Source organism: Helicoverpa armigera, chromosome 9 (genome assembly GCF_030705265.1).
Source record: "Helicoverpa armigera isolate CAAS_96S chromosome 9, ASM3070526v1, whole genome shotgun sequence".
NCBI classification, from domain to species: domain Eukaryota; kingdom Metazoa; phylum Arthropoda; class Insecta; order Lepidoptera; family Noctuidae; genus Helicoverpa; species Helicoverpa armigera.
Window position 1 is genome coordinate 11,063,737 of NC_087128.1, and position 24,181 is coordinate 11,087,917.

Consider the following 24,181-nt stretch of genomic DNA (forward strand, 5'->3'; position numbering starts at 1 on the left):
AAAACCGTAAAACAAACCACTCATTCCTTCACAAAAACCACCCCATACTTCATTCATTCACAAACGTAACCCGGCAACAGGAAATCAATAGCAAAAACACAGCTCCAATTTTACCCAATAGGGTCTAAAAATAGCCGCGTCTCGCCACACCCCCAGCCGTGACCCGGACGGGGTTACCCGGCCACGGGGTGGCGCCCTCTATGCGGCCCGCCTGGCCTCCAATACCCTCGTTTGCCCTCCGTTGCCCTCACTACGTCCTCCACGTGGCGACATTGGCCTCAATACCCAATTGTTTTACGCTTTACGGGTTTACGTAACCGCTGGTTCTGCGTACCTTATCTGTTTCATGTTACAATGAGTTTGCGTCTACTAATATTTAAGTTAATTAATAGAATTTATTCATTTACCCACGATATGACATTGAACTAGTTACGTGGGATTTCTTTTTGTGTTTTGATGTCATACTTTATTTTTGACGTATGCTGTAGAGGTCTTAAAATTAATTCGGAAATTAGGGTTTTGATATTGCATCACGTTAAAATCAAAGAGGACTCATCTCATGAGTCAGATACGTAGAATTTGAACGATCTTTTGATTCACCAGTGTGTGCCCATTCAAGCAGGATCTGTTGATGTTGCCACATTCAATATTAATATTGCTTTGATATAAGTGGCTTATTCATGTTTATTTCGACTTCTGTATCTGGTAGAATTGATTTCGTATCCAAGTCAGACGGAACTCACACTAAGAATGAGAGTAGTTCAGTCACCCACGAAAATTATATTTGTCTGTGCTTCAAGATTTCTTCCCGCCTTTACAAATTCGATATTGCATACCTAAATATATGAGTAATTGTGCACAAATTAGCGTATCCCACACAGCATCGGCATATCGTGAAATTTTCACACGGTCGACCTCAGTGTTCGACAGTAAATCTTGACTCATACGCCAATACGATGCTAGAGTTCGTCCTTATTTACTTATGATTGAGAAGCAGATTACAAAGTATAGAAGTAGAACACTTATCTACATATGTTAAGAAATCGCTGATTAAGAGAACATGGATACAAAGAGGGAGCCAAGAAAATAAATTATGTATGTAATTGTGTAATAATGTAATAAAGTAAAGCACTTGGTATTTTAATACCAGTCCTTAAGCAGACCTAGATCTTGATTCTAATTTAAACATACAAGTGTAGGCGTAAGTTTACCATTACTATGTAAATTACGATAGGACAAAGTAATCCTTCTGTTCTCGTTCCGCGATGTTGGCGGCGCCGGCGCTCGCGCCACGCAACTAATTGCAAACTGCGCACGCGCAATCAAACCTCAGATTTATGCGATACTTAGAATTAGCCGCAAAACTAAACACCTCGCTTTCCCACTAGTTGGTGCTATAACTAAATTACTTAATACGTGTGTATAATGTAAATAAACCTTTGTTCGCCGCCGTAACTGCATCGTTTACTGCCCTAATGAGCCCTATTCTAGGAAATTTAGTGCTCGCTCCAGCAACTAGTTTTGGGAAATGGTTCGTTATGCGCGAAAGAGAAAGTCTAAATAACGACCTGCGCTAATTATGCTATGCTAATATAAGGTCTACAGTGTTCCTGATTCCAATCAGGAACTCATCGGTTATATTTATTTCGATACAGTTCCTTAAACTTTATACCAGTTTTCCGGCCATTCCAATTGAGTTCAGCTGTCACATAAAAATAGTTGGGAACGGTTTCACATAAATCGTTGATGTACGGCGTCCCCATAGATCACGTGTAAGGATCCGCTCACGAAGGCAGCTCGCGCCGTTCCTCTCGGCTGGTAATTATTCCGACTAATGCCGCCTAATGGCTGCCCCTGATGTGTTTACGAGCAACACTTCGTCTTGCTCGGCGACACTCTAATGAAATCAACCGATTACAATGACGGTAATATCACATTTGCCTTCAAACCTGATTTAAAATGCTTCAGTCAATTTTGTAGGCTGCGGGACTTTCTATTGAGATAGCTTGCGCTCGCGTTCGATTTAAGATCCTGCGTTCAGCTATCGTAGTAGGAACTAATTTGAGATTTACAAATTACCTACATAAAGTTTAAGCCCTTCCTAGTGGCCTGAATATTGATCTATTGAAAAGGCGAGGAATAGATTTAATACAGTAATGGTGTAACTTATGAGTAACCCAATTTTTACTGTCAATAGTTATAATGTTTTTTTTTCTATTCCAGGGGCAAATTCGCATCAGTCCGCAAGATTCGCCACCTAGTGTCCGGAGCAGAATACGCGGCCAAAATCATTCGCAAGCGGAGACGCGCGGCCGACACAACGCGCGAGATCCTACACGAAGTCGCCGTGCTCGACTTATGCGCAGAGTGCACACGTGTCGTCAGTCTGCATGAGGTGAGAATTAGAGAATTATTTTTGAATAATGTAAGAGGTTTCAGACTGAGATGACCGTCTTGGTATCCTCTTTGCTGGATTCTAAAACTCATAATTTGGCTACTGTCGTATTTGTCCCTTTCGAAGTTTTATTAGCTTTGAAGACAGGGCTCTGAAACAGAAGTCAAGTTACTCATAGCAAAATATGTTTCAACTTTCCAGGTATACGAAACCCGTTCAGAAGTGGCGATTGTCCTAGAATTATGTGCTGGCGGCGAGCTGCAGCGTCTACTCGATGAAGAAGACCGTCTTACCGAGGGTGCAGCGAGACGGGCCCTGCGCCACGTGTTGGAAGGGCTCGCGCACCTCCACGCGCGCCGGGTCGCCCACCTGGACCTCAAGCCACAGAACCTGCTCCTCACAGCTGGGGGTGAAGAGCTCCTCATATGCGACTTCGGCATCAGTCGCGCTATACAGCCCGGAGCACATGTTCGGGAGATATTGGGCACAAGAGACTATGTTGGTGAGTCTTGAGGATTTAATTTATATAATTCTATTTTTGGAATCACAAAGTTGGTTTTTTAGAGCCATCCAACTCCTTGTAGATAGGTAAACGAAACGAAGTATATACGAGAAAAAGTTCTGTCTCATTTTCACTAGAAATGGGAAATACCTTAAATTAGAAAACACTTAGTGACTTGTTCTATAAATCGGGGAAAGCAAAGATTTCATTTATTTGGCACACCTTTAGAAACCCTTCGTGATCGAAAAGCTTTCCGCTTTCAATGTGGGTCACATGGAATTAGTTTGATAGTCTGCTGGGAAAGTACCATAAAACGACTTTTACGTCACACGTAGGAGTTGGAAAATCGCATGTTTTCCGGCGTGTTAAACCTTACATAAAAAGCCTATAAACTTTTTCTGTTTAATTTTCTTGGTTCTTTGAAGGTTTATTTCTTACGCCCTGCATCGTTAAAGTTAGAGATTCAATTTTCATTTCCTCGCAGCTCAACCAACTAAACCTCTCGAATTTTGTTCCACAGCCCCAGAAATCCTTTCATACGAGCCCCTGTCCTTGGCCGCTGACATCTGGTCGGTAGGCGTGTTGGCATACGTGCTCCTCAGCGGGTACTCGCCGTTCGCGGGAGAGACCAAGCAGGAGACCTACCTGAACATAGCGCAGTGCCAGCTCAGCTTCCCCAAGGACCTGTTCCGAGGAGTCTCGCAGAGGGCCATACAGTTCATTAAGGAGACGCTTGTTGTTGATCCTAAGTGAGTATTGATATTTTTGCGTTACACATTCTTGAAGGTATATTAGCAAGCGTTCAATATTTCATCTCCCTTTCGAGACATCTAGAAATTATTTTTCGAATAAATTCGTTTTGAACGTTTTCTTTTTTATATTTTAAATGTGTATTAATGTAATGCTTGTATTTTCAGGGGTCGTCTTACAGTGGAAGAGTGCCTGGAGCACCCCTGGTTGAAAGACGAGGCGGACTTGCCGCGAGCGATCGTCGGCGTCGGCTTTGACGCTCCCGAGGCCGCAAGCGCGAGCGACGCTGACGCAGATGACGACGTCAACGCCGTCAACGGAACTCACGGAGTTAACGGCGTCAACGGAGTTAACGGAGTAAACGGATGTAACGGAGTTAATGGCGCGAATGGGATCAATGGTGTTAATGGGCACAACGGCGTCAACGGATGCAATGGGACCAATGGTTCACACGATGATGAAAAAGGTGAGTTAATGTACGTTATCATCACCATCATTCATTTTATTCACCTCATCTCTTGTCAACTTCTAGTATAAAAAAGCACATTTTACAACACCTATTCTCATATACTCATCAGAATTACACGACATTAAATTCATTTTCGTTTTCACCCCTCTCATACTTCTCATCTACTGACAGATGCTAATCTCTTGTTCTTTTTTCCAGAATCATCCGAGTCCCGTCCGTCCTCGCCGCCGGGTCGCGAGGAGGTCGAGGAGCGCGACAAGCCGCTGAAGCATGCGCACGCGCGCGACGTGTCTCCCCCCTTCCCCGACGCCCCCTCCACGCCTAAGGTGAGACGCGGCCCCACACACTAGCGCCCGACAGGTTAGCAACATGACGACGTGTGGCGTGTGGATGACTAGTTGTGCTTGCGTGGAGGCTGACTGTGACTCGTCGCTACTGTAGGATTGGTGCTCTACTCCTATAAATAAGAAACAGAAATCCTTTCTGTTGTGTGCCGCAGTCGTTTTTCGTATGTTCTGTTGCCATGATATAATGTCCTGCTAGAGGAATACTTGTGTTGCGTTGTGTTTGTTACTTGTAGTGAACGCTTGCATGTGAGTGAAGCTTCGGAGGCCGCTATTCGTAGTCAAGATAATTATGTTACTTTCTATGTTCTAAACTTCGGATTCGGTACTAATGTGAGTTTTTTTGTTGCAGGTGTCCCGCAAATCCCACCCACACGCGCCGTCCGTGCTGGCGCTGTGCAAGAAGTTCCAGCCGGACTACGAGAAGCCGGCGAAGCTGGCAGGCGTGCGGCTGACCGTGCGCGGCGAGTGCCACGTGCACGCGGGCGACTGCCACGTGCACGCGTGCGAGTGCCGCGTGCACGCGTGCGAGTGCGAGTGCGAGCGCGGGCTCCGCGCGGCGCCGCCGGACCGCGCGGTGCTGTGCTAGCGCTGGCTGTGCTGCGCTGGCGCGGGCTCTGCTGCGCTGTACATATAGACTAGTGGCGCCAGACACTTGTATATTTCTTTAGCGATTCTTAGCGAAGCCGCGGTCTGTGTTCCGGCCGCGGCGTCCCCCGACGGTACAAAATGCATAATGATGCGCCCGCGCACACTGCGCCTGTAAATGTATTAGTCGCGTTGTACATAACGCTGAGTTTGCACTGCCGACATGTTGATAATGTTAAGTTTATACTGTAGAGTATATGGTTACGTTCGCCGTCGGAGCACGTTGTTATAGTGTAGAGACATTGCTGGTGCTGACGGCCATGCGGGGTGCAAGCTGTGTACAGTGGCCGCGGCTCGTCGCCGCATGTTCGGGGCGCCGGCGACGTGCCGCCGCTATTACTTACTTAGATAATGAAATTGTTGATGTGTCGATCACATTTATATTGTAGTATCTAAGTGTTCAAATGGTTTAACAGATGATGTACGTTGAATGTTAGCCGGAGCGGTAGGTGTACCGCCGAGTTCGAGTGTTGGGACCAAAATTTCTTATTGTAGGAGATGGAACGATTCCATATCGGTGTACTGTTGTCTTGTACGATATTAAAATTTTATCACCGTGTGTGACCGTTTACGGGATGTTGCTTAGGTAGGTAAATTGTTTATGATTGTCATGAGCTCAAATCTTGCGACTTAATTTTCTTTGTAAATGTGCTTAGATGAGAATTCATCGAGTGTCTAGTTAATTCATCCTCCATATTGAAAATATTTTCATACATACACATTATTGTATACTTTCGTTTTTTTGTCCATTTTGAATTCATTTTTAACCATATTTTGTTCAACTTAACTCGAAGATCCATTACCTTTGAAAGCTGTTGTGATCAATAACTCATTTGTAAAAAATAAATTATTGTGATATAAAATACTCCTTGTTTTTATTCATCAACCCTTTTTCAGGCGGCGTTTTTGGTGCTACCTTTTGTAAACTTGACCTTCGAAAATCATCCTACTCTGAAAAAATACTTTTTATCCTATCATTAAAATGCCGTGTTGAGATATTTAAAAAAATGCAAAGTAGTTGAAATACATTTATTTCTAAAACTACAAAACAGTCTTGCTGTGCGGTTTTATTAGATTATATACACAAAATATATAAATTGGCACTATTGATAAACATTCAGAGATACAAATAATATTATGAGTTCCAAGTTATCATTTTGTATTAATTCTTTTAATTGACTTTATACAAAACTGAGAAATGTACTGACTAAAAAATAATAATTTTGCTACGTTTTGATAAGGTCTTATTTTTTATTTACATTTTGTCAGCATCTGTGACTTTTCTATAATAAATTAGTTGACTCTGAAATGTTTTTCAGCTGTAAATAAATTGTTTATTTCATCATAAATATTGGCAGTCTACATTACGGTACAGGATTATTCTGAATTCCTTATAAACTTAGACACCTAGAATATTCAACTATTTATTGGAAGATTGGGCATTTGAAGAATTCGGATACATAGGAAGATAAAATTACAATAAAATATGAAAAAATACAATTAATCACTTTTGTAATTATTTTCTACATCACACACAATCAATAAAATAAAAATCATAGTATACAATAAAATCGTAATTCTCAATTAATCAGTTTAATTCTAGTTACAATATTGAGAAAGGCAGTGTGTTTGCTTGAGCGCGCTAGCCCAGGATGTTACTAGTTCAAGGTGAAAAATTAGGATGGCTAGTACTCTCTATCCGGATGCAGGGAGCAGATCCTATGGAACGGGAGTGAAACCACTAGCGAATTTACAAAAAAGTGTTGACTGAATCAAATCACGAATATTTTTAACTCAACTGATATTGTTATTTATGAAATAATAATTCACAGCGAAGGGAGTATGACGAGTGACAGAGAAAAATGAAAGCGGAAGACATTTTGCGCCGACCCCAAACAAAATTGGGAACAGGGCAGAAGTAAGAGAATAATGCACAGCCAGATTTATATCTTTACAATATTCCGCAAAAGATTTTTTGTGGCGTCAAAATGTACACGTTTACACTTGTCAAATAACTGGCTAGCCTAGTTAACTTCGGCGCTGTAAAATTGTACAAATTTTAGTACATAATACTTTAGTGAGGGAACCAATTTGACTAGACAGCAGAGACAATATCTTTTAATTTTTAAACACATAAAAAATGTACATTAACATAATTGAGCCGTTCAAATATAATTTCAATTTTATCATAAAATGGTTAGCACATTTAGGTTTTTAAAGCCTATTTTTCATTAAAAAGGAGGATACATATAATTGAAAAAAAAAGATCCCGACGAATTGAGAACCTCCTCCTTTTTGGGAAGTCGGTTAAAAAGTGAACATTACACATATTTGTTGTATCTATAAACCATAGTTACGAACTACTCTCTGAGAACCTTATAGTTAGCACATATATTTTTATATTATTTAACCGATTAACGAATACATAATTGGTGTTATGATTTCCTAACACTAAATCGTGGTCCTAAGATTAGTTCCATGTGATAGGTGATACAATTTTCGACTTTTTAAGATTCATACATTCAAATGAAGCTATTTTTTATAATGCAATGCATAATATGTTTTTCTAAATGCATTATTTTTCATTTATTTCTTTGCACCATGGTTTTAACAAAAATCGTTTACTCTTTACATTCATATTCCACGACATTAAAAGTACCTTAAACTACACTATCTACTTCATAAGATGATATGAACACAACTGGATGGTATGTTGTGTACTGAAATTCATATCTGTATTTTTTTTATTTACAGATATCAAATATACCTATTACGTAGTTATACATAAGATACATTTTTCTTGTCTATGTAGAATTGCTTTATTTTCAAATCATATTTTTAATGAAATATTTACGCTGAGTTGCAAGTTTTAACTATATTGATAACTCTATAACCATTTTCAGCTATCAAATCGTTTATTTGATCTGGCTAGTTATGGTTTAGTCATTTTTATAGTTAAATGGTGCAACCCTTGAAAATTATAAAAGCCCAACACATGTTTTATATCTGCTCTTTGAATTAAAACATTCATATTTTAAGATGTTAATGCAAAAATAAGATACAATAACATAAAATGCATTGAACGCAGTTTACAAATACATACTTATGAACTAGGTAACATATAAAATAGTGTAAGGCGGAATTATTCACCAAATATCTACTACAACGATTTTGTATTCCTAATTCACAACAAAACGTTACGGAAATAACATTACGTTCTAAGAAGACATAATTTTCTATCCTATTTAGGAATCATGATATACCAATTTTTTTTTTAATTTTTCTCAAAACTCATCCATTTTTGGGAAATACATTTTTTATCATGGAGAACAAAATGACTAGCGGAGATGTCATTTGAATTAAGGGTTCAAATTAGGCAAAAAACAAGGCTTCAAGTTAAATTATAAGCAGTTGTTTCAGTAGTTACAATAGGTAGGTATAACCATAAAATATTTTATCTATCTTACTGTCCTATTCTTGGACTATGATAAGTGTAACTTAATAAAATTACTCTTTAATGAGTTTTTTGAGCGAAAATTAAACAAAGTAAGATCATCAGACGATTTTAAGATTTTCATCAGTAAAAATATGAGTCCATCAATATGTATTCTCAAGGAAGTGTTAAAATTAGTAGCAATATTATTATTCAAATATTAACTTCAAGAATTAAACATAAGGCTACTTTTTGATAAATATGCATTAAATCATATGTTGTGAAATCCATACAGCTAGTGCTGTTCTGCCATCGGTTATTTATTTAGGTAGATATCGATAAAACTAATACATCGTTTTAATATCGACATTGCCAATCGAGGTAAAAATATCGATACATTATAATCATTCGAATGAATAACTTATTCATTTCATAATCACGAAAAAAACCTTTCTAAGAATCGAAAGAGCTTACAATAAGACACATTATGGTCTCTTTATTCAAATCATTTTATGTGCTGAACACATAGATTTAGGATCCCACTACCGTTCAATAGATCGGCAATGCGTGACTGACAACTCTATGTGGTATAAGTCCAAAAAAAAAACCACTCTAGAGGCCTGTAGCGGTCTCGTATCAAAAGCAAATTTTAACAACAAAACCAGCGATATTTAGGAAAATAATTTTAATGTTCAACGCTACAAATACCCAATTTTAAGTTGAAGAAAGCAGCAATATATATAATATTTACTCACACAATTCGCTCAACTGATCTATTTCATTTTTGTCTTCACAAAAAATCACTGGATTGCCGATCTATCTACTATTCTATATCAAGAGCTGTACATTTTATCGATATTTCTTTCTAATGTATAAATATCTTTCCTACCAGTTATGTCGGATTTCTTGTCAGTGGCCATTGACAACGGTATGGACTTTCAATTCTGACAGTTGGTCAGAATATTCTGCGTACATTCTCTGCCAGCGCAGCTGACGAACTAGGAGTGCTAACATCTCTTCTAGAAGCTCGTGTTTCTTTATGCCCTGAAAAAAAAAGTAATAAATCATAACTATATAAAAACCTGTTGGTCATTATGTCACGATGAAAACTGGATATTAATATGTTTCTTAAAAATGCCCAGTTTATATTATTCTGCCAGCCGATTCACTAGCGTCCCGCGGGAATTACTCAACGCACCTGGGCAAAAAACCTATAGCAATCCTCGAGAAATGAGCCATTTAGCACTGAAAGAATCTTTAAAGTCTACATTCAGTCAATAGATTCTACAAATTATGATGCAGAGACGATATTGTCGCTAACTCACAAAAATCTTGAAAATTTGGTTTATCCAAAAATCATGAACAATGAATTCCAAAATCTGAATCAAAGTCAAAGGACTACATACCAAGATTGTAGGTTGCCATTTCTTAGGTGTAGAGGTACAATGACTTGGTCCCATCATGTCGTCTAATATTGAACGCAATTGGTCTTCAGTACCTGAAATATAAATTAGTCTGATTTCAAACTACCATTTCACTATTTGTTCTTTTGTAAAACTTGGTATCTTACAAATTGTAAAAGACACTAAAAAAGTATCACTTATTAGAAACTATAATAAATAGCAAAGCGCACCCCTTTTCACTTGTGTCCCGAAGGAACTATTTCCCACACCCGGTTAAGAAGTAGCCGATATATTTTCTCAGGTTGTCAACAGGCTTTGGCTTAAAAGGCGATATGCAACTTTAGTTACATTGTAAGTAAGCCTTTAAGATACCACTTCTTCAGTTGCAACCGGCTTGATATTTCGAGTCCTCAAAGTCCCAATTTCATATAAAAAAATAGAGCGATTTATATACCATGGTTAACAAGATGTGCGAACAACGCATTCAGCCAATGTCTGTAGTCGTGTGCCCGGCGCAGGTGCAGGCTCGACGATACCTGCGCCTCTAACCAGCTGCGGGCAGCGCCGCTTCTGTAACTGCTGCAAAGAGAGGTATACTTTTAAGTTATACTTGTTTTGAAAGGTTAATAAGGATTTATTTATTTTTATATTTATTTATAAGGTAAACGGCGTAAGGTATTTTTTTTTTTGTGAAAAAAAATAAGAACTAACAACGATCCCTAAAGATCGAAAAATCACCTCAATACAAAGAAACTTACCTGTTAGTAAAAGAAGTAGGTCTAGTCCTGTTAACTTTAGCGAGTGGGTAGAGCGAAGTTCTCGACGAGCGAACATTAGGCGCCGCGCCGCTGCAGCGCCACACCGGGTCACACGCGTCCGCCCATACCACCCTGCAGTTACAAAACATTATTTAAACAGAGAAATAATAAATAAACATTAATGTTTTAATATAAATAGTTCTCCAGGCGCCATCCTTACGAATTTTACTGACACGAAAATACAAATCGCTACTTTTAAAAATATTATATTTTATGTAGACGATTCACACGAATATCGTCTATTGAAAGAAATAATAAAAATGCGATTTATTGGGCACTTGAAGACGTATGCAATACACAGTAAATATAAATTAAAAATAAAAAAATACAGCTCTCGATCAGCATGATGCTGCAACCTTATGCGAGAGTTAACGCTGATTTTCAAAGGGTTATGTTACAATCAGTTAACTAATAGGACGTTAAATGATGCTTGTTCATTCAATTAAATGTGGTTATCCAGTATTGTATCAGATGACTGCTACATATCAATATTTTGTCCAGCACTATACAAATAAGTGACCATCCCTTACCAGGCACAAAGTCCTTTACTGTAGATATAACTCTTGCCGTTGCTGAGTGAGATCATCGGGTTGCCGTCGTCCAGTAGCGAGCAGTTTGTTACTGTCACTGTAATAATATAATGGGAAATATTATACAGAAGAAGCTAGTGGTGTAAAATTGTTAACACATAATTATTTCTGTTCTTTTTGCCAATAGAATGTAATGTAACCAAGTAACTTTAAATGATTTCTTTACTGTACTGTCAGAACATAAAAAAATCTGGATATCTTAAAATGATCTCTGCATGGTAAAGTAAAAGAGAAATTACGCTTTATTCGGGTACAGGCAGAAGTTTCTCCGGGACGCGGGTGAAACCGCGTGGAACAGCGAATATTATTATAAGCTTCATTTCCATTGCACAACTATTTTAAATATTAGTTTCTTTTTTAAGAGTGTCTAAAGAGTTTCTTGCTGGTTCTTCTTTACGAGATAGCTCTTTGGAACCGTGCAACTAGTTTGACGTTTCGAAAGAGCTTTCATAAGCATATTTGAAATAAATATTTTTTCATTTGCCTTTGATTATAAAATAAAGTGATAAACTATATTACCTCCATGAGACAGCAGGGACCGGAAGCATAAAGGTCGTATCACACACGTGGCGGTGCTTAGGTCCCACATCGCCAACTCTGCTGACGTGGTTACAACGGCTAACGTGTCACCCGATAGCGTTAACTTTGCCGCTTGAGACATAAGAGCTGAAATGGAAAGGGTTAAAAAATTGATAGTAAATAATATATTAATATTATCTTCACTGGCACTACTTATATAGTTTTATGAGGGATAGCTTGAAAAGTTTTGTAAATAATTGTTTTTTTATTTGTTTAAGACGAATATCTAAGAAATTTACTGTGGGTTCTATTCCATGGGACCAATTCTTGGGAATCGTGTAATTAATTTGACGTTTTGAAAGAGTTTTCAAATGTTTATTTGAAACAAAAGTAAAATAACTTTGAATTGCGTTGATAATTTTGTTAAAAGTAAGATTATGTCTTTATTAGTTTGTTGTGATTAAAATGAGTAAATAATGGGGAACATTATTACATGAACACACACGGTAATAGAATATCTGTGATGTAATGGTACGAATTAATTCGTCATGTAAAAATCAGTAAACTATACTAATATTATAAAGAGGCAATACATGAATCTGTTTGTTTTATTGGATAAACTCAAAAATGTATTGGACCAATTTTAAAAATAATTTCACTGTTCGAAAGCTAGTACAGCTAGTAAATTGTAAAGTAATATCGTTACTCTATATAGGTATTACCAAGGAGCTAGAAGTTTGAGCTTACCCAGAGGAGGGAGGGCGCGGGTGGCGGTATGCCTAGCCAGCTGCCACACGTGCAGCGTGGCGTCCGCGCACGCCACGCACGCCCAGCGCACGTCGCACGCTATGCACGTCACCGTCGAACCTGGAAGTATATTACAAGTATAGTAAATAAGTTAGTAAGTCGTTTAAAAAGACTTCAAAAGTAAGTTGGCCATGCAATACAAGCTTGAAAAAAATTTACTGCACTTCTATTAAATAAAAGTTACTCCACGTCTGACTTTCTAGCTGATACTTTTTTGTTGTATAAGTATGTGGAGTAATGTACTGCATCATAATCCAAAGTTCGCATGGTAGGATTTACTAATATTCTTCAATATCTCTATACCTTGTTAATTTTGTCAAATAAATGAATATTATTTATTAAGTTCCTACCTTCTATTTTTGATAATTTACACAAAGAAGATATTATATTGACGTTCCTTTACGACTATATAAAATAAAAAGATTAAAAATAAAAATCAATTCACGTACCTAAATAAGTTTCCCAAACAGGATCACTCGAAGCGGAGTTGTTTGGCAATAACTGTAGCCGTGATAATGTTCCGTATTGTGTGTTACACGCTTTGTTCACTACCTGTAAATAAAAAACAGACGCTAAAAACCTAAAGAACCGACCAAGAAGCGACATATCAAATTCATGTCTAATTAACACTATAAAAGTTAACCGATATGACTCAATCGATTACAGGTATGTAAGTATGGTCACACAATTTCTGGTGCAATTGACAAATCTGTCAGTCAGTACAAAAAATACAGTTTAAAAATCGACAGCTATCAACTACACAAAACTTTCACATCTATTATCGTAGAGTTACATCACACTCGTGCATACCTGTAAGCGCAGCTGTCCAGCAGCCCTAACGACAGGTCCGGCGGTGCCGAGCGCGGGTGCGGCGAGTGCGGGCCCCATGCGGACAGGCCCCGGGGTTGCAGGCGGAGCCCCCGGGGTGTCGGGCGCGCAGACGCGCTTGGCGGCGAGGTCGTCGGCGCGGGGGCCGGGTAGGCACGCGGCGCCACGCTTGCGTAGGCGCTGGTCTAGACCACTGTATAATAAATGTATATAGTTTTTATTGACGGACATAGTTGTATTTTCTTTATTTTTCTGTATGAGAATAAAGTTTTACTTTTGTGTTTACCCGGTAATGGTGTTTTTTTCCCTCGAGGGTTAATTGAAAAAAATATATGATTTACAAACCATTTTCAAAACTGCTCTTATTTTGAATCTTATTTTTTCAACTGTAAGGTCCATATATAAAAAAGAAAAACATCAAAATCGCTAATTAAAACTTGAAAATAAACAGGGTCAATTTAATTATCATTGGAGGAAATGTATTGATTTCCATTCCCATGCCGAATAATGGACAAAATAATGGACAAAATAATTGAAAAAATTAAAACATTCATCAACCACCAAACACATTAAAATTCCCACTAACCTAAACTAACCTAAACTAACCTAACGCACACAAATAACAAATTAAAAAAAACATACTTATCACTAGTCCTAGAGTTATTCTGCAGAGAAGTAGCGTGGTTGCTAACGTTTGGATGTATGACGATATCGTCTCGCACCTCCACTCTGATACGCGACTTGCTCTGAGAAGATGTGCTGAAGCAGTTCTCGGTACCACCAGGCTGAGAGCTTAGGGACTCGCTGCAAATGTAAAGATAAAAATACTTTATTTTGTAAAACATAGTACAAAGCATAGGTCTGCTCTGGTCAGCTGCCTCGTTGGTCTAGCTGTCGCAAGCGCGGCTGCTGAGCCCGAGGTCTCGGGTTCGATTACCGGATCGGGCCGTGGGTTTTTAAAAACTTTCACAAAGCAGCCCATAGTCTGGAAGTTGGTGATTGATTCAGCCGTGCATCGGAGGGCACGTAAATGTCGGTCCTGCGCCTGATCTCTTTCCGGTCGTGTCGGATTGTCATCCCATAGGGCGCAGAGAAGAAAGGAATAATGAGTGCACTTGTGTGTGCGCAAATGCTTGTGAACTATAATATGTCCTGAGCAGCTGGCTGATCTCCTTATGTGAGATTGAGATTGATATATTTAAAAGTAATTTAAAAAGTAGCACATTCTTAGATCTTATGTCAGAATACAAATATACACAGCACATAAAACATGCCACACACGTAACACAAACCACATCCACCTGCCTAGACCTAATATTTACAAACTTTAATGATAAACCACTATGTACATATGTAGAAGAACTTGGTTTCTCAGACCACTGCGGCACAACACTAAGTTTCAAAACCTTACAGACTCAAAAGCGAACAATTTGGTACACTGAAAAACGACTTTACAACAATAAAAACATAGAAGCTTTTAAACTTAAACTCAATTCAATAAATTGGGACGATATTATAAATGAAAATAACGAGGTCAACCAGAACTATAATGCTTTCATAGAACAATTAACCAAAATACTCGATCAGACCATACCAAAACATAAAATTAAAATAAAAACAAGCTACAAAAAATATTGGCTTACCAAGGGTATAAAATTATCATGCCTGAATAAGAGACTGTTAAAAACACTATGTTTAAAATCAAATAATCCAATTATCAAAACCTATTACAAAAAATATGAAAAAATATTAAAAGCGGCAGTAAATACATCCAAAAAACAACAATACATAAAAAAGATAAAAACATCCCAAAACAAAATTAAAGCCATGTGGCAGATAGTAAATGAACGCACCAATAAAACTAGATTATCAGATAAAAACAATATTAAATTAAAACTTGATAAAACTCTAATCTCTGATCCAAAAAAAGTAGTAGATGTTTTCAATAACTTTTTCGCATCAATTGGAGCAGAAAGCCATCACCCATCGACCAGCCAGGGGCAAGGCCCGTCTGTGTCCACAGAAAATACCCTTTTTCTCAGACCATTGGGATAGTAAAGAAACATTCACTATTATAAAAAATTTAAAGAACAAAAAAAGTCACGGAGTAGATGAACTTCCTCCATGCCTAATTAGGCAATGCGCAGCTGAACTAGCTTTACCTCTATGTAATCTAATAAATCAATCGTTTAATGATGGAACATTTCCAGACCGCTTAAAAAAGGCTATCCTTAAACCTCTTTATAAGAAAGATTCAAAAACAGACCCGAACAATTATAGACCCATTGCTCTTTTACCCACGATTTCCAAAGTCTATGAGAAGGCCATGTGCGTGAGAGTATATAGTTTCTGTGAAAGATACAAAATTTTTGACGAAGGACAAAATGGATTTCGGAAAATGCGGTCAACAACCCTTGCTGTATATAAATTTATGCAGGAAGTAGTAAATATAATTAATGACAAAAAATATGCCGTAGGTGTCCTGTTAGATATGACCAAGGCATATGATAAAGTGCAATTTGACATTCTTCTTGATAAGTTATACAAAATTGGCGTTCGCGGTGAGACACACAGGTGGTTCAAGTCGTATCTTAAAAATAGGGAACAATATGTTGAAATAGAGCACTTCGATTATGATCTAAAACAAATAGTAAGAGTAAGATCAAATAAAAAAATTATAAATGCATCAATCCCCCAAGGAAGCGTAATAGGATGCCTCTTGTTTTTAATCTATATTAATGACTTGCCCAAAGCCTTGGAAGAACCAAGTGTTCTTTTTGCCGATGACGTATCCGTACTAACATCATGCCAAGATGATAGTGATATAAATAATCAGCTGACTTTAATATTCAATAAAACAATTAAATGGATGGATCAACATAATCTCGAAATAAATTACAGAAAAACTAAAATTATGACTTTTTACCCATATCAAAAAAACCCTCTGACAGTTAACTTCACCATAAACGGTACAAAAATTGAAGTAGTTAAAGACTTTACGCTTCTAGGAATAACAATAGATACACATATAACATGGAAAACGCATATTAATAATACCAAGGCAAAAATCTCAAAATTTAGCTATGCTCTCCGCGAAGTGAAAAAAACTACAGACATACAAACCGCACTTACAATGTACTACGCCTATGCAAACGCATGGCTAAGCTATGGCATAATACTGTGGGGAAATAGCACAGACGCGACTACTTTATTTACACTGCAAAAGAAATTAATTCGCATTATTGTAAATATAGAACAAACTGACAGCTGCAAACCCTTCTTCATTAAACTCAAAATACTCACATTACCATCTATTTACATTCTAGAAATATGCAAGTTTGTTAGGAAATACAGCTACTTCTTCACAACCCGAGGAGACAAACACAAAACCAGATCACTTAGACATAAGAACATGCTCATGCTACCTACTTCCCGTATGACATTACATTCAAATAGTCCATATGTAATGGCAATAAAAATATATAATAAATTACCAAATGCTATAAAAAACGAACCAAAGTATAATGTATATGTAAATAAAATTAAGGAAATCCTAACTAAGAAGGCATACTATACAATTCAAGAATACATGAACGACAAAATAAATATTAGTCATACATAAACATTATACACACTACAATACACTAAAATAGCTGATATCTAAATAATTTCCTAATATACATATATTTATACAAATATAAAGAAATATAATATATAATTTTAATTGTAAATTAACTACTCCTATGTTTAAAACTACCATAAAAATTTAGAATTAGTTTTAAGTGTTTTAAATGTACTGGCATTAAATGCTAAATGTTGCTGTGCCCTAACAGGGTCCACAAATGTACCTAGCTGTAAGCTTTTTGTAACACCATATGAAACTTGTGGAATGCAATAAATGATATGAATATGAATATGAATATGAGAACAGCCGCCGTGGCCGAAATCAGATTTGGACGTAATATTATTATAGATAACTTACTTAGCATCAGCATGTGTGAGCGGTATAAAGACCGGCGTGATACGTCTCTTGCCATCAGAAGTGCGGGTCTCTATCTGTCTGTCCATAGGTCGTAGAGGGGTTGATGATGTTCCACTCGACCCTGCTGAAGGACTGAGCAGACTCTTCGGCTGTGAAAGAATTATTGAGTTATGATAGTGTATTCGAAGGAAATATATTTTATCGATTTTTAAGTTCACTTCTAAATAAGAGATTCCACCCGGGTGTGTCAGAGTCAAGCGTTTCTTCTGGTCTACTCGTTCTAGAAAACAGTAACAATTTGCGCGCGAACATTTCTTAGGAATGTCCTTGAATTGGCAACCTTTGCCAGCCATGCCAGAAATGGCAGAAATTGGCAACCACCATGCTAGCTGCGGTCTAAGCATTTCTCTCCATAAGGTCTTCGCCATACGCGGTTGAAAATTGCAAATGATTTCTAACTTTTCGTTGCCTCTAGCACTATTACCACTTACATAGCAACAGTCATGCCAATAGAAAAACATGGGAGACCAAGAAAATACTCTTGAAAAATAGCTGCCCCACGAACTAACTTATAAAACGGCATCTCAAGGACCAACTCCTGAAAAATGGCGGGACCAAAGAACTATTGTTAAAAAAATTGAGGACCAAGGAAGTACGCTCATGTAACTGCGCTGGTTATCTCATATCTCATCTCCACTCACCTGAGACTTATCACTCTTGGGCGTGGTCTCCTCTTTAGCTGCCTCCTTCTTGGCTTCCTGCTTCTCCCTGGCCAGCAGGATTTCAGGACACTCCACCAGCAAGTTGGCTGAGAGATCGCCCCCTGACTCATTGGCTAAGCATTTGCCATAGATCTTCTCGTAGAACGCATTCTGGGTGGACAAAAATTAAAAAATAGGGTAGGTTGAAAAACAGCAATTTTCAAACATCAGGATTAAATGAGGCAGCCCCAAAAATTTTTTTAAACACGGTGGTTAGAGTAGGTGTTACAAGTTGTTGATATTTTTTGTCACTTGATCAGTAATTCAAATATATGCTAAATTGGAAAGAGTAGATTTTGAAAACACATAGGATCTGGTGAAGGGTGGGCGTTTTGAGAGCAGTCTTTTAAAAATGAATGTTGACGTTCAAAAAGTGCTGTTTTGCAGCTAAGTTTGAATAAATGATTTTGAGATTAGTAACTCCTAAAACCAATTTTGTTACGAAACTGCCCCCAAAAGAAGTCAACTTGAAATTTTATTTTTCAAAAGTCATGTAGTCAGTAATATGTCAAACTTACCTTTTCTTCAATAGTGAGTGGTGTGCCAATCTCCTTGTTTGTAAACTGTATGCAAGCCACCGTGCCATCTGAACTGCACGCCAGTAGGTTTAGACCTGAATAAATATGACGCATTTTGGTTAGGTAACTTACGCTTTCATGGAGGTAAGGTAACTTGCGCTTACTGTTGGGTAAGGTAACTGGTGCTTACATTATGTTAAGTAATTTACGTTAAAATTTTTCGGAAAGTAACTTGCGCTTACTTTTTGGGAAAGTCACTTAAGCTTACACTTCCGTAACTAGTGCATAGATTTTTATGTCTGAATGTGTAGTGTCAAAAACATAAGAAGCATTATATCCCCGAAATAGCATTACCCTAGTATTTACATTGAGTAAATTCTTGTAATAAATGGTAGGGTAAAACCTAGTTTATAGATCTTTTACTCTGGACAAATTATTATGGAAGGTAATTAATAGTAGGGTAAATGTAGTAGTAGTTTATCTCACCATCAGAACTCCAAGACAAATCCAGCACACTGTCGCTGAACAGATCATGTACGACAACTAGAGGCCGCTTTAATGACGTCAGCCATATACTGAGTGCTCGATCCCTGGAGCCCACGGCGGCACAGCAGCACTTCTTGCCTTCTTTCACGAATATGTTGTTGTTGAAGCGCTGAAAAACCAATTATATAATTATATAGATGACAGAGATGGGTATAAAACTGGGATATAGAAATTTAGGGGCATGGAAATGTCACTATGTAGTGGAATGTGTGTGCTAGAAAAGATGGTTAAATTTTCTTTAGATTTTTTTTTATACTGGGTGTCCCATAAGTCCTTTGAAATCTAAATTTCGAATAAAATTTAAATGGCGCGCGGAAATAGCATGCGGGGTGCGGGGATAGCATCAACGGTCTTTGGGAATTCATTCACCATGGAAAGTTTTACCGGAGCGGACCGTGGTTTTTGTGTGCGGGAGTTTTATCACAACAATGATTCGGCCACCATTGCGCGGCGTATCTTTTAATTCCTGTATTAACTGAATTTTGTATGGATGGTAATTTCTTATCTTTATTTAAAATGAACTGTAACGTCGATCTGGGTGTATTTAATGCATTGGAACGCTTACGAATGGATTGAGTAGGATTTTCACGAACTGACTCTTGCACTACGTCGATGTTGTCTTCCGTCCGTGATGTCCTTAGGCGGCCCGATCGTTGTTTATTCAACAAATTAAAATTGTAGATCCAGTCACCTCGAACTGTTGAACCCAATTTTTAACCGTTTGAACACTGGGACAGTCATTAAACGTGCGCAAATTGCAATACTCTCTAAATTTACGCCGCGCAATGGTGGCCGAATCATTGTTGTGATAAAACTCAAGCACACAAAAACCACGGTCTGCTCCGATAAAACTTTCCATGGTGAATGAATTCCGAAAGACCGTTGATGCTATCCCCGCACCCCGCATGCCATTCCCGCGCGCCATTTAAATTTTATTCGAAATTTAGATTTCAAAGGACTTATGGGACACCCAGTACAAAATCTATACAATTTTATAATTTTGTATATTTTAATATTTTGTTCGGGTCTTTAAACCATTCACACAGACAGGAATTTGTTGCTCGGGGGTTTGTTCCACCACTTCTTCCCAGCAAAAACATATTATAGGAAGTGGTGAAGGTCGAGGTCCGAATTATTTTGTAATTTTTAAGTGTCTTTTTTAGGTTTTAAAATTATTATTTTTATTCTGTAGTGTATTTAGTATCAGCGTTGAACTCCTGCGCATCTGGAGCGGGTCGCTGGTAGGTCTAGATGAAATGGAAACCTTTTAATTATTTTTTTTTTAATTTGACTTTAAACACCGTTTTTCATACTCACAGCACAAGTAACAGCCTTCCTATGTCCCACAAAGTCCTTGTCACATCTCCATCCGTCTCTCTCGACCACTTGAGCAGTGGGACCTCCGCCGTTCATGGCGTGAGCTGATAGCACGTACTGCCCGTCCGGAGACCAGGATAGACGGAGCACGTGGGTTGTTCCTGGGGACGGTGGAAAATTGACGTTTAGTGGGTTTAAAGATGAATGAAATATGCACGATCCCGGATAAAAAGTAGCCTATAGCCTTCCTCAATAAATGGGCTATCTAACACTGAAAGAATGTATGAAATCGGACCAGTAGGTACTTTCTGAGATTAGCTGGTTCAAAAAAACAAACAAATTGTTCAGCTTTACAATATAAAAAATTTAGATTTGGAATTGTGGACAAAACCAAAAAATTTTTTCGGTTTTAACATTTTAATATTATTTTAAATTTGAAGACACGTAAATGTTTGATTTATTTATTGCACACTGTAAAGAATAAAAAAAAATCAAAGAGCATTTACACTGTAAAACTAAATTGCAATTTGGATTCTATTAAGAGAAAAAAAAGCAGCATAAAAATAAATAAATGAGAAACAAAATATTATACCTCCGCACTCTTCAAATGGCTCAGTGATGACAATTTCCTGTGCCCAGTCGGCCGTCTTCCACACCCTCAGTGATTTATCATCTGATTGTGATGCTAGGTATTTTCCAACCTATGAGAAAAAAAGTCCCAGGATCTTCACTAAATTCATTTAGGCACATGAACAAAGCTTAGACATCATAAATCAAGTAGATAATAAGAAAATTGTTCATTTACCACAAAAAAAGAAATAATTTTACTACACAATGTTACACTGCAACTTGTTGATGCAGTTAATAAATCTTTAGAAAAACATTATACTTATGATTTTTTGTATTAATAGGTTTATAAAAACACTGAAGAACATCAATATTTTAAGCCCGATGAGGTCATAATTTCCTATTAACCTACCTAAAAAAAAAAAAAAAACCCAGTGAATCAAGGATAAATAAATACTTACGGGATCCCAAGCAACACCCTTCACAAGTCCGGAATGTCCGTTCAATACGCAGACCATTTCCGGAAACTTCTCAGCGTTCCAGATGATGATGGAGTTGTCCACACTGCAGCTGGCCAGCCACTTGTCTAGCGGAGACCAGGCTAGGTCTAACACATCACCTGTTGATGAAGAGGAACCAATAACTTACTGGATTAAGAAGCCTAAGGGGTCACTTTTTTATGGTAATATTCAGATCGGGATTAACCATGACTGTCATGATAAACAAGGATAAAAAGGTAAACTTTAGTAGTAACTAATATTTATAGATCAGAGTATAGAGTATATATTTGTTACTGTTAGTAAATACTTATAATCAGTGGTAATAATATAGATATAAGTGCTATAGGTACTCATCCTCCAAAAAAAAAAAATCGGTTGCTGTAACTGCCTCGTTGGTCTAGTGGTCGCAAGTGCGGCTGCTGAGCACGAGGTCTCGGGTTCGATTCCCGAGTCGGGCCGAAATCGCTTTGTGGGTTTTAGAAGACTTTCACAAAGCAGCCCGGAGCCTGGAAGCTGGTGATTGATTCACCCGTGCATCGGAGAGCACGTAAATGTCGGTCCTGCGCCTGATCTCTCTCCGGTCGTGTCGGATTACCGTCCCATCGGACTATGAGAGTGAAGGAATAGGGAGTGCACTTGTGTCTGCGCAAATGCTCGTGCACTATAATATGTCCTGCGTAGTTGGCTAATCTCCTTACATGAGAACAGCCGCCGTAGCTGATAATCGGCTAGGAGGACATCACTCATCCTCCATATAACATGAATTAAACAAAGTGCCTTTAAAAACAAATTAATGATCTATTAATTTGCATAATACTTCCGTGCTTCGGGACGACTGTCGCAGCCGCGCGCGGCCTACGACAGTCGATCGCTCGCGACAATAGCCAACCTATGAAAATGTATGGCACCATTGCCGAGGCATACGAACGGCGAATGGCGTGTCTTTCTAAAATTTGAATCTTTGTAAAATTTGCAATACTGAGCAATTTACTTGATTATCTATCTATATAATAGTTGTTCACAAACCTGCATGTCCTCTCAACGTAGCCAAGCACCGCCAAGTCTCTGCCTTGTGCTTGCCCGGAGTAGCATTAGCAGCGACACTGAGCCCCCACACCATCACCAATCTATCATCACCGCCCGATGCCAGATATTTACCACCATTGCTCCAACGCACACAGTTCACACAAGCTGGAAAAAAAGAAAAAAATTGTAAATAAAAGTATGTCTGTTTGAGCATTCTTTTTAATGCATACTGACAACTCTTTGTAATGGACAATTTAACCTCCTTTGCCTTAACTTCTTTTATAACACTGAAACAAAGCATAGAGAAGGCATGAATACTTCAAGAATATATCCAGTTTTTTTTATTATAATTAAGAAAGTAAGTTGATGAATTATATTGATTTTGAGATATTCTTGGTTATTTTCTGTATAAATACAGTATAGAATACCGTTTTTACATATGTATGTGATTGTCCATGATTAAAATTGAATATGTATAAAGTTTTAAACAAATATTATCATCAAAATCTCAATAAGCTTGGAATGGAAAGGAAACAAAACTGAAGTAAAATGAGATTATAATTCATTGCAGTATAAATAACTTAGGGTAACCTACCCAAGTGATTATCCATTTGACAAAGCATCTTAGGGACATTGGGGTCCACTTCAACTGCTTCAAACAAAACCGGGTTTAAGTTCCAAACCACGACCCGCCCGGAGTCCCCGCCTTGACCCCCAGTCGCGAACCGCTTCCCCGTCGGATGTATATCAACGGAAAATATCGGTTTATCTGAAAAAATTCAACTTTTTGATAGAAAATGCCCACTTGAAGTTCGCTTGTTTTCACCAACAAAAACACGTGCACTCACCATCATGATTGACCCAACTGGGCTTTAACAGCTTCATTTAAGATATATTGTTGAAATTAAACAGAAAATAACTGTTAATAATCAAAATAAATAATGCTTTTCCCAGAAATTTAATTACAAAATGACACTGACAGAACAGCATCAACATACACCGCCGCCCGGCAATTTTACGGGTACGTTCAGAAGCCAGTGGCCAAAGTTTTTGATTTTTGAGACAATATTGTACGTATAAAAGATGGCATCTGTTAAGATGTTGGTATATGGCTTGTTAAGTGGTTTTTGATCCTATAAGTCATCTTATTAGCCCGGTCAAAATAGACATATGAAATAACAAAAATTCCCACAGAGCTGATTTTTGGTGGAGAGCTAGATTTGATCATTATAAATAAAATACTAAAAGTCCCCATCGATCCCATGTGTGCGTCAAAAGTTATTCGAGGTCAAATGTCAAAATTTTAGGTTTTTTGATTATTTTTCGAAAACGGTAAGTTTTATCAAAAAAGCACATCAGACCAAAATTGTAGATCTTTAAATTTTCTACAAAAATGGCATTAACAGTTTTCTCCTAAATCTTACCATTCCTGAGATATAGCGATTCAAAGAGTCACAC

General features: G+C 37.8%; 2 protein-coding genes across 5 annotated transcripts in view; one reads left to right on the plus strand and one right to left on the minus strand.

Annotated features, from left to right (window-relative positions):
• Positions 1–5,973, plus strand: part of LOC110369681 (death-associated protein kinase related) — a 154,393-nt gene extending 148,420 nt beyond the window's left edge. Inside the window, exons 2-7 of one of the 4 annotated variants that reach the window (XM_049839528.2) lie at positions 2,224–2,395; positions 2,597–2,897; positions 3,418–3,646; positions 3,815–4,123; positions 4,315–4,476; positions 4,813–4,951. In XM_049839528.2, the coding sequence (XP_049695485.2) occupies positions 2,224–2,395; positions 2,597–2,897; positions 3,418–3,646; positions 3,815–4,123; positions 4,315–4,441 (1,138 nt within the window). In that variant the 3' untranslated portion in view covers positions 4,442–4,476; positions 4,813–4,951. Of the gene's footprint in view, positions 1–2,223; positions 2,396–2,596; positions 2,898–3,417; positions 3,647–3,814; positions 4,124–4,314; positions 4,477–4,812 lie in introns of all 4 variants that reach the window. The other 3 variants (XM_021325181.3, XM_021325180.3, XM_049839527.2) reach the window with 3 other exon arrangements.
• An 892-nt stretch (positions 5,974–6,865) lies between these two features.
• Positions 6,866–23,718, minus strand: LOC110369770 (protein HIRA homolog). The gene is made up of 20 exons (XM_064036200.1): positions 23,572–23,718; positions 23,319–23,492; positions 22,724–22,888; positions 21,659–21,816; positions 21,223–21,331; positions 20,631–20,791; positions 19,254–19,422; positions 18,768–18,862; positions 18,190–18,360; positions 17,489–17,637; positions 14,149–14,310; positions 13,489–13,699; positions 13,128–13,230; positions 12,619–12,738; positions 11,872–12,018; positions 11,293–11,389; positions 10,703–10,834; positions 10,399–10,523; positions 9,948–10,039; positions 6,866–9,585 (listed from the first exon to the last, which is right to left on the minus strand). Exons 1-20 carry the CDS (start codon positions 23,606–23,608, stop codon positions 9,451–9,453), a joined length of 2,712 nt encoding a protein of 903 aa, XP_063892270.1. The 5' UTR covers positions 23,609–23,718; the 3' UTR covers positions 6,866–9,450.
• Positions 23,719–24,181: the final 463 nt, after the last annotated feature.

Bases quoted from the DNA above. Each gene is read 5' to 3' on its own strand.
- LOC110369770 (XM_064036200.1), bottom strand. From the start codon at position 23,608: ATGAAGCTGTTAAAGCCCAGTTGGGTCAATCATGATG. The intron at 13,700-14,148 runs GTATGTTTTTTT...TTTATTATACAG, and splicing joins AACTCTAGGACTAGTGATAA to TGGTCTAGACCAGCGCCTAC. The intron at 12,739-13,127 runs GTACGTGAATTG...ATATACTTCCAG, and splicing joins TGTTTGGGAAACTTATTTAG to GTTCGACGGTGACGTGCATA.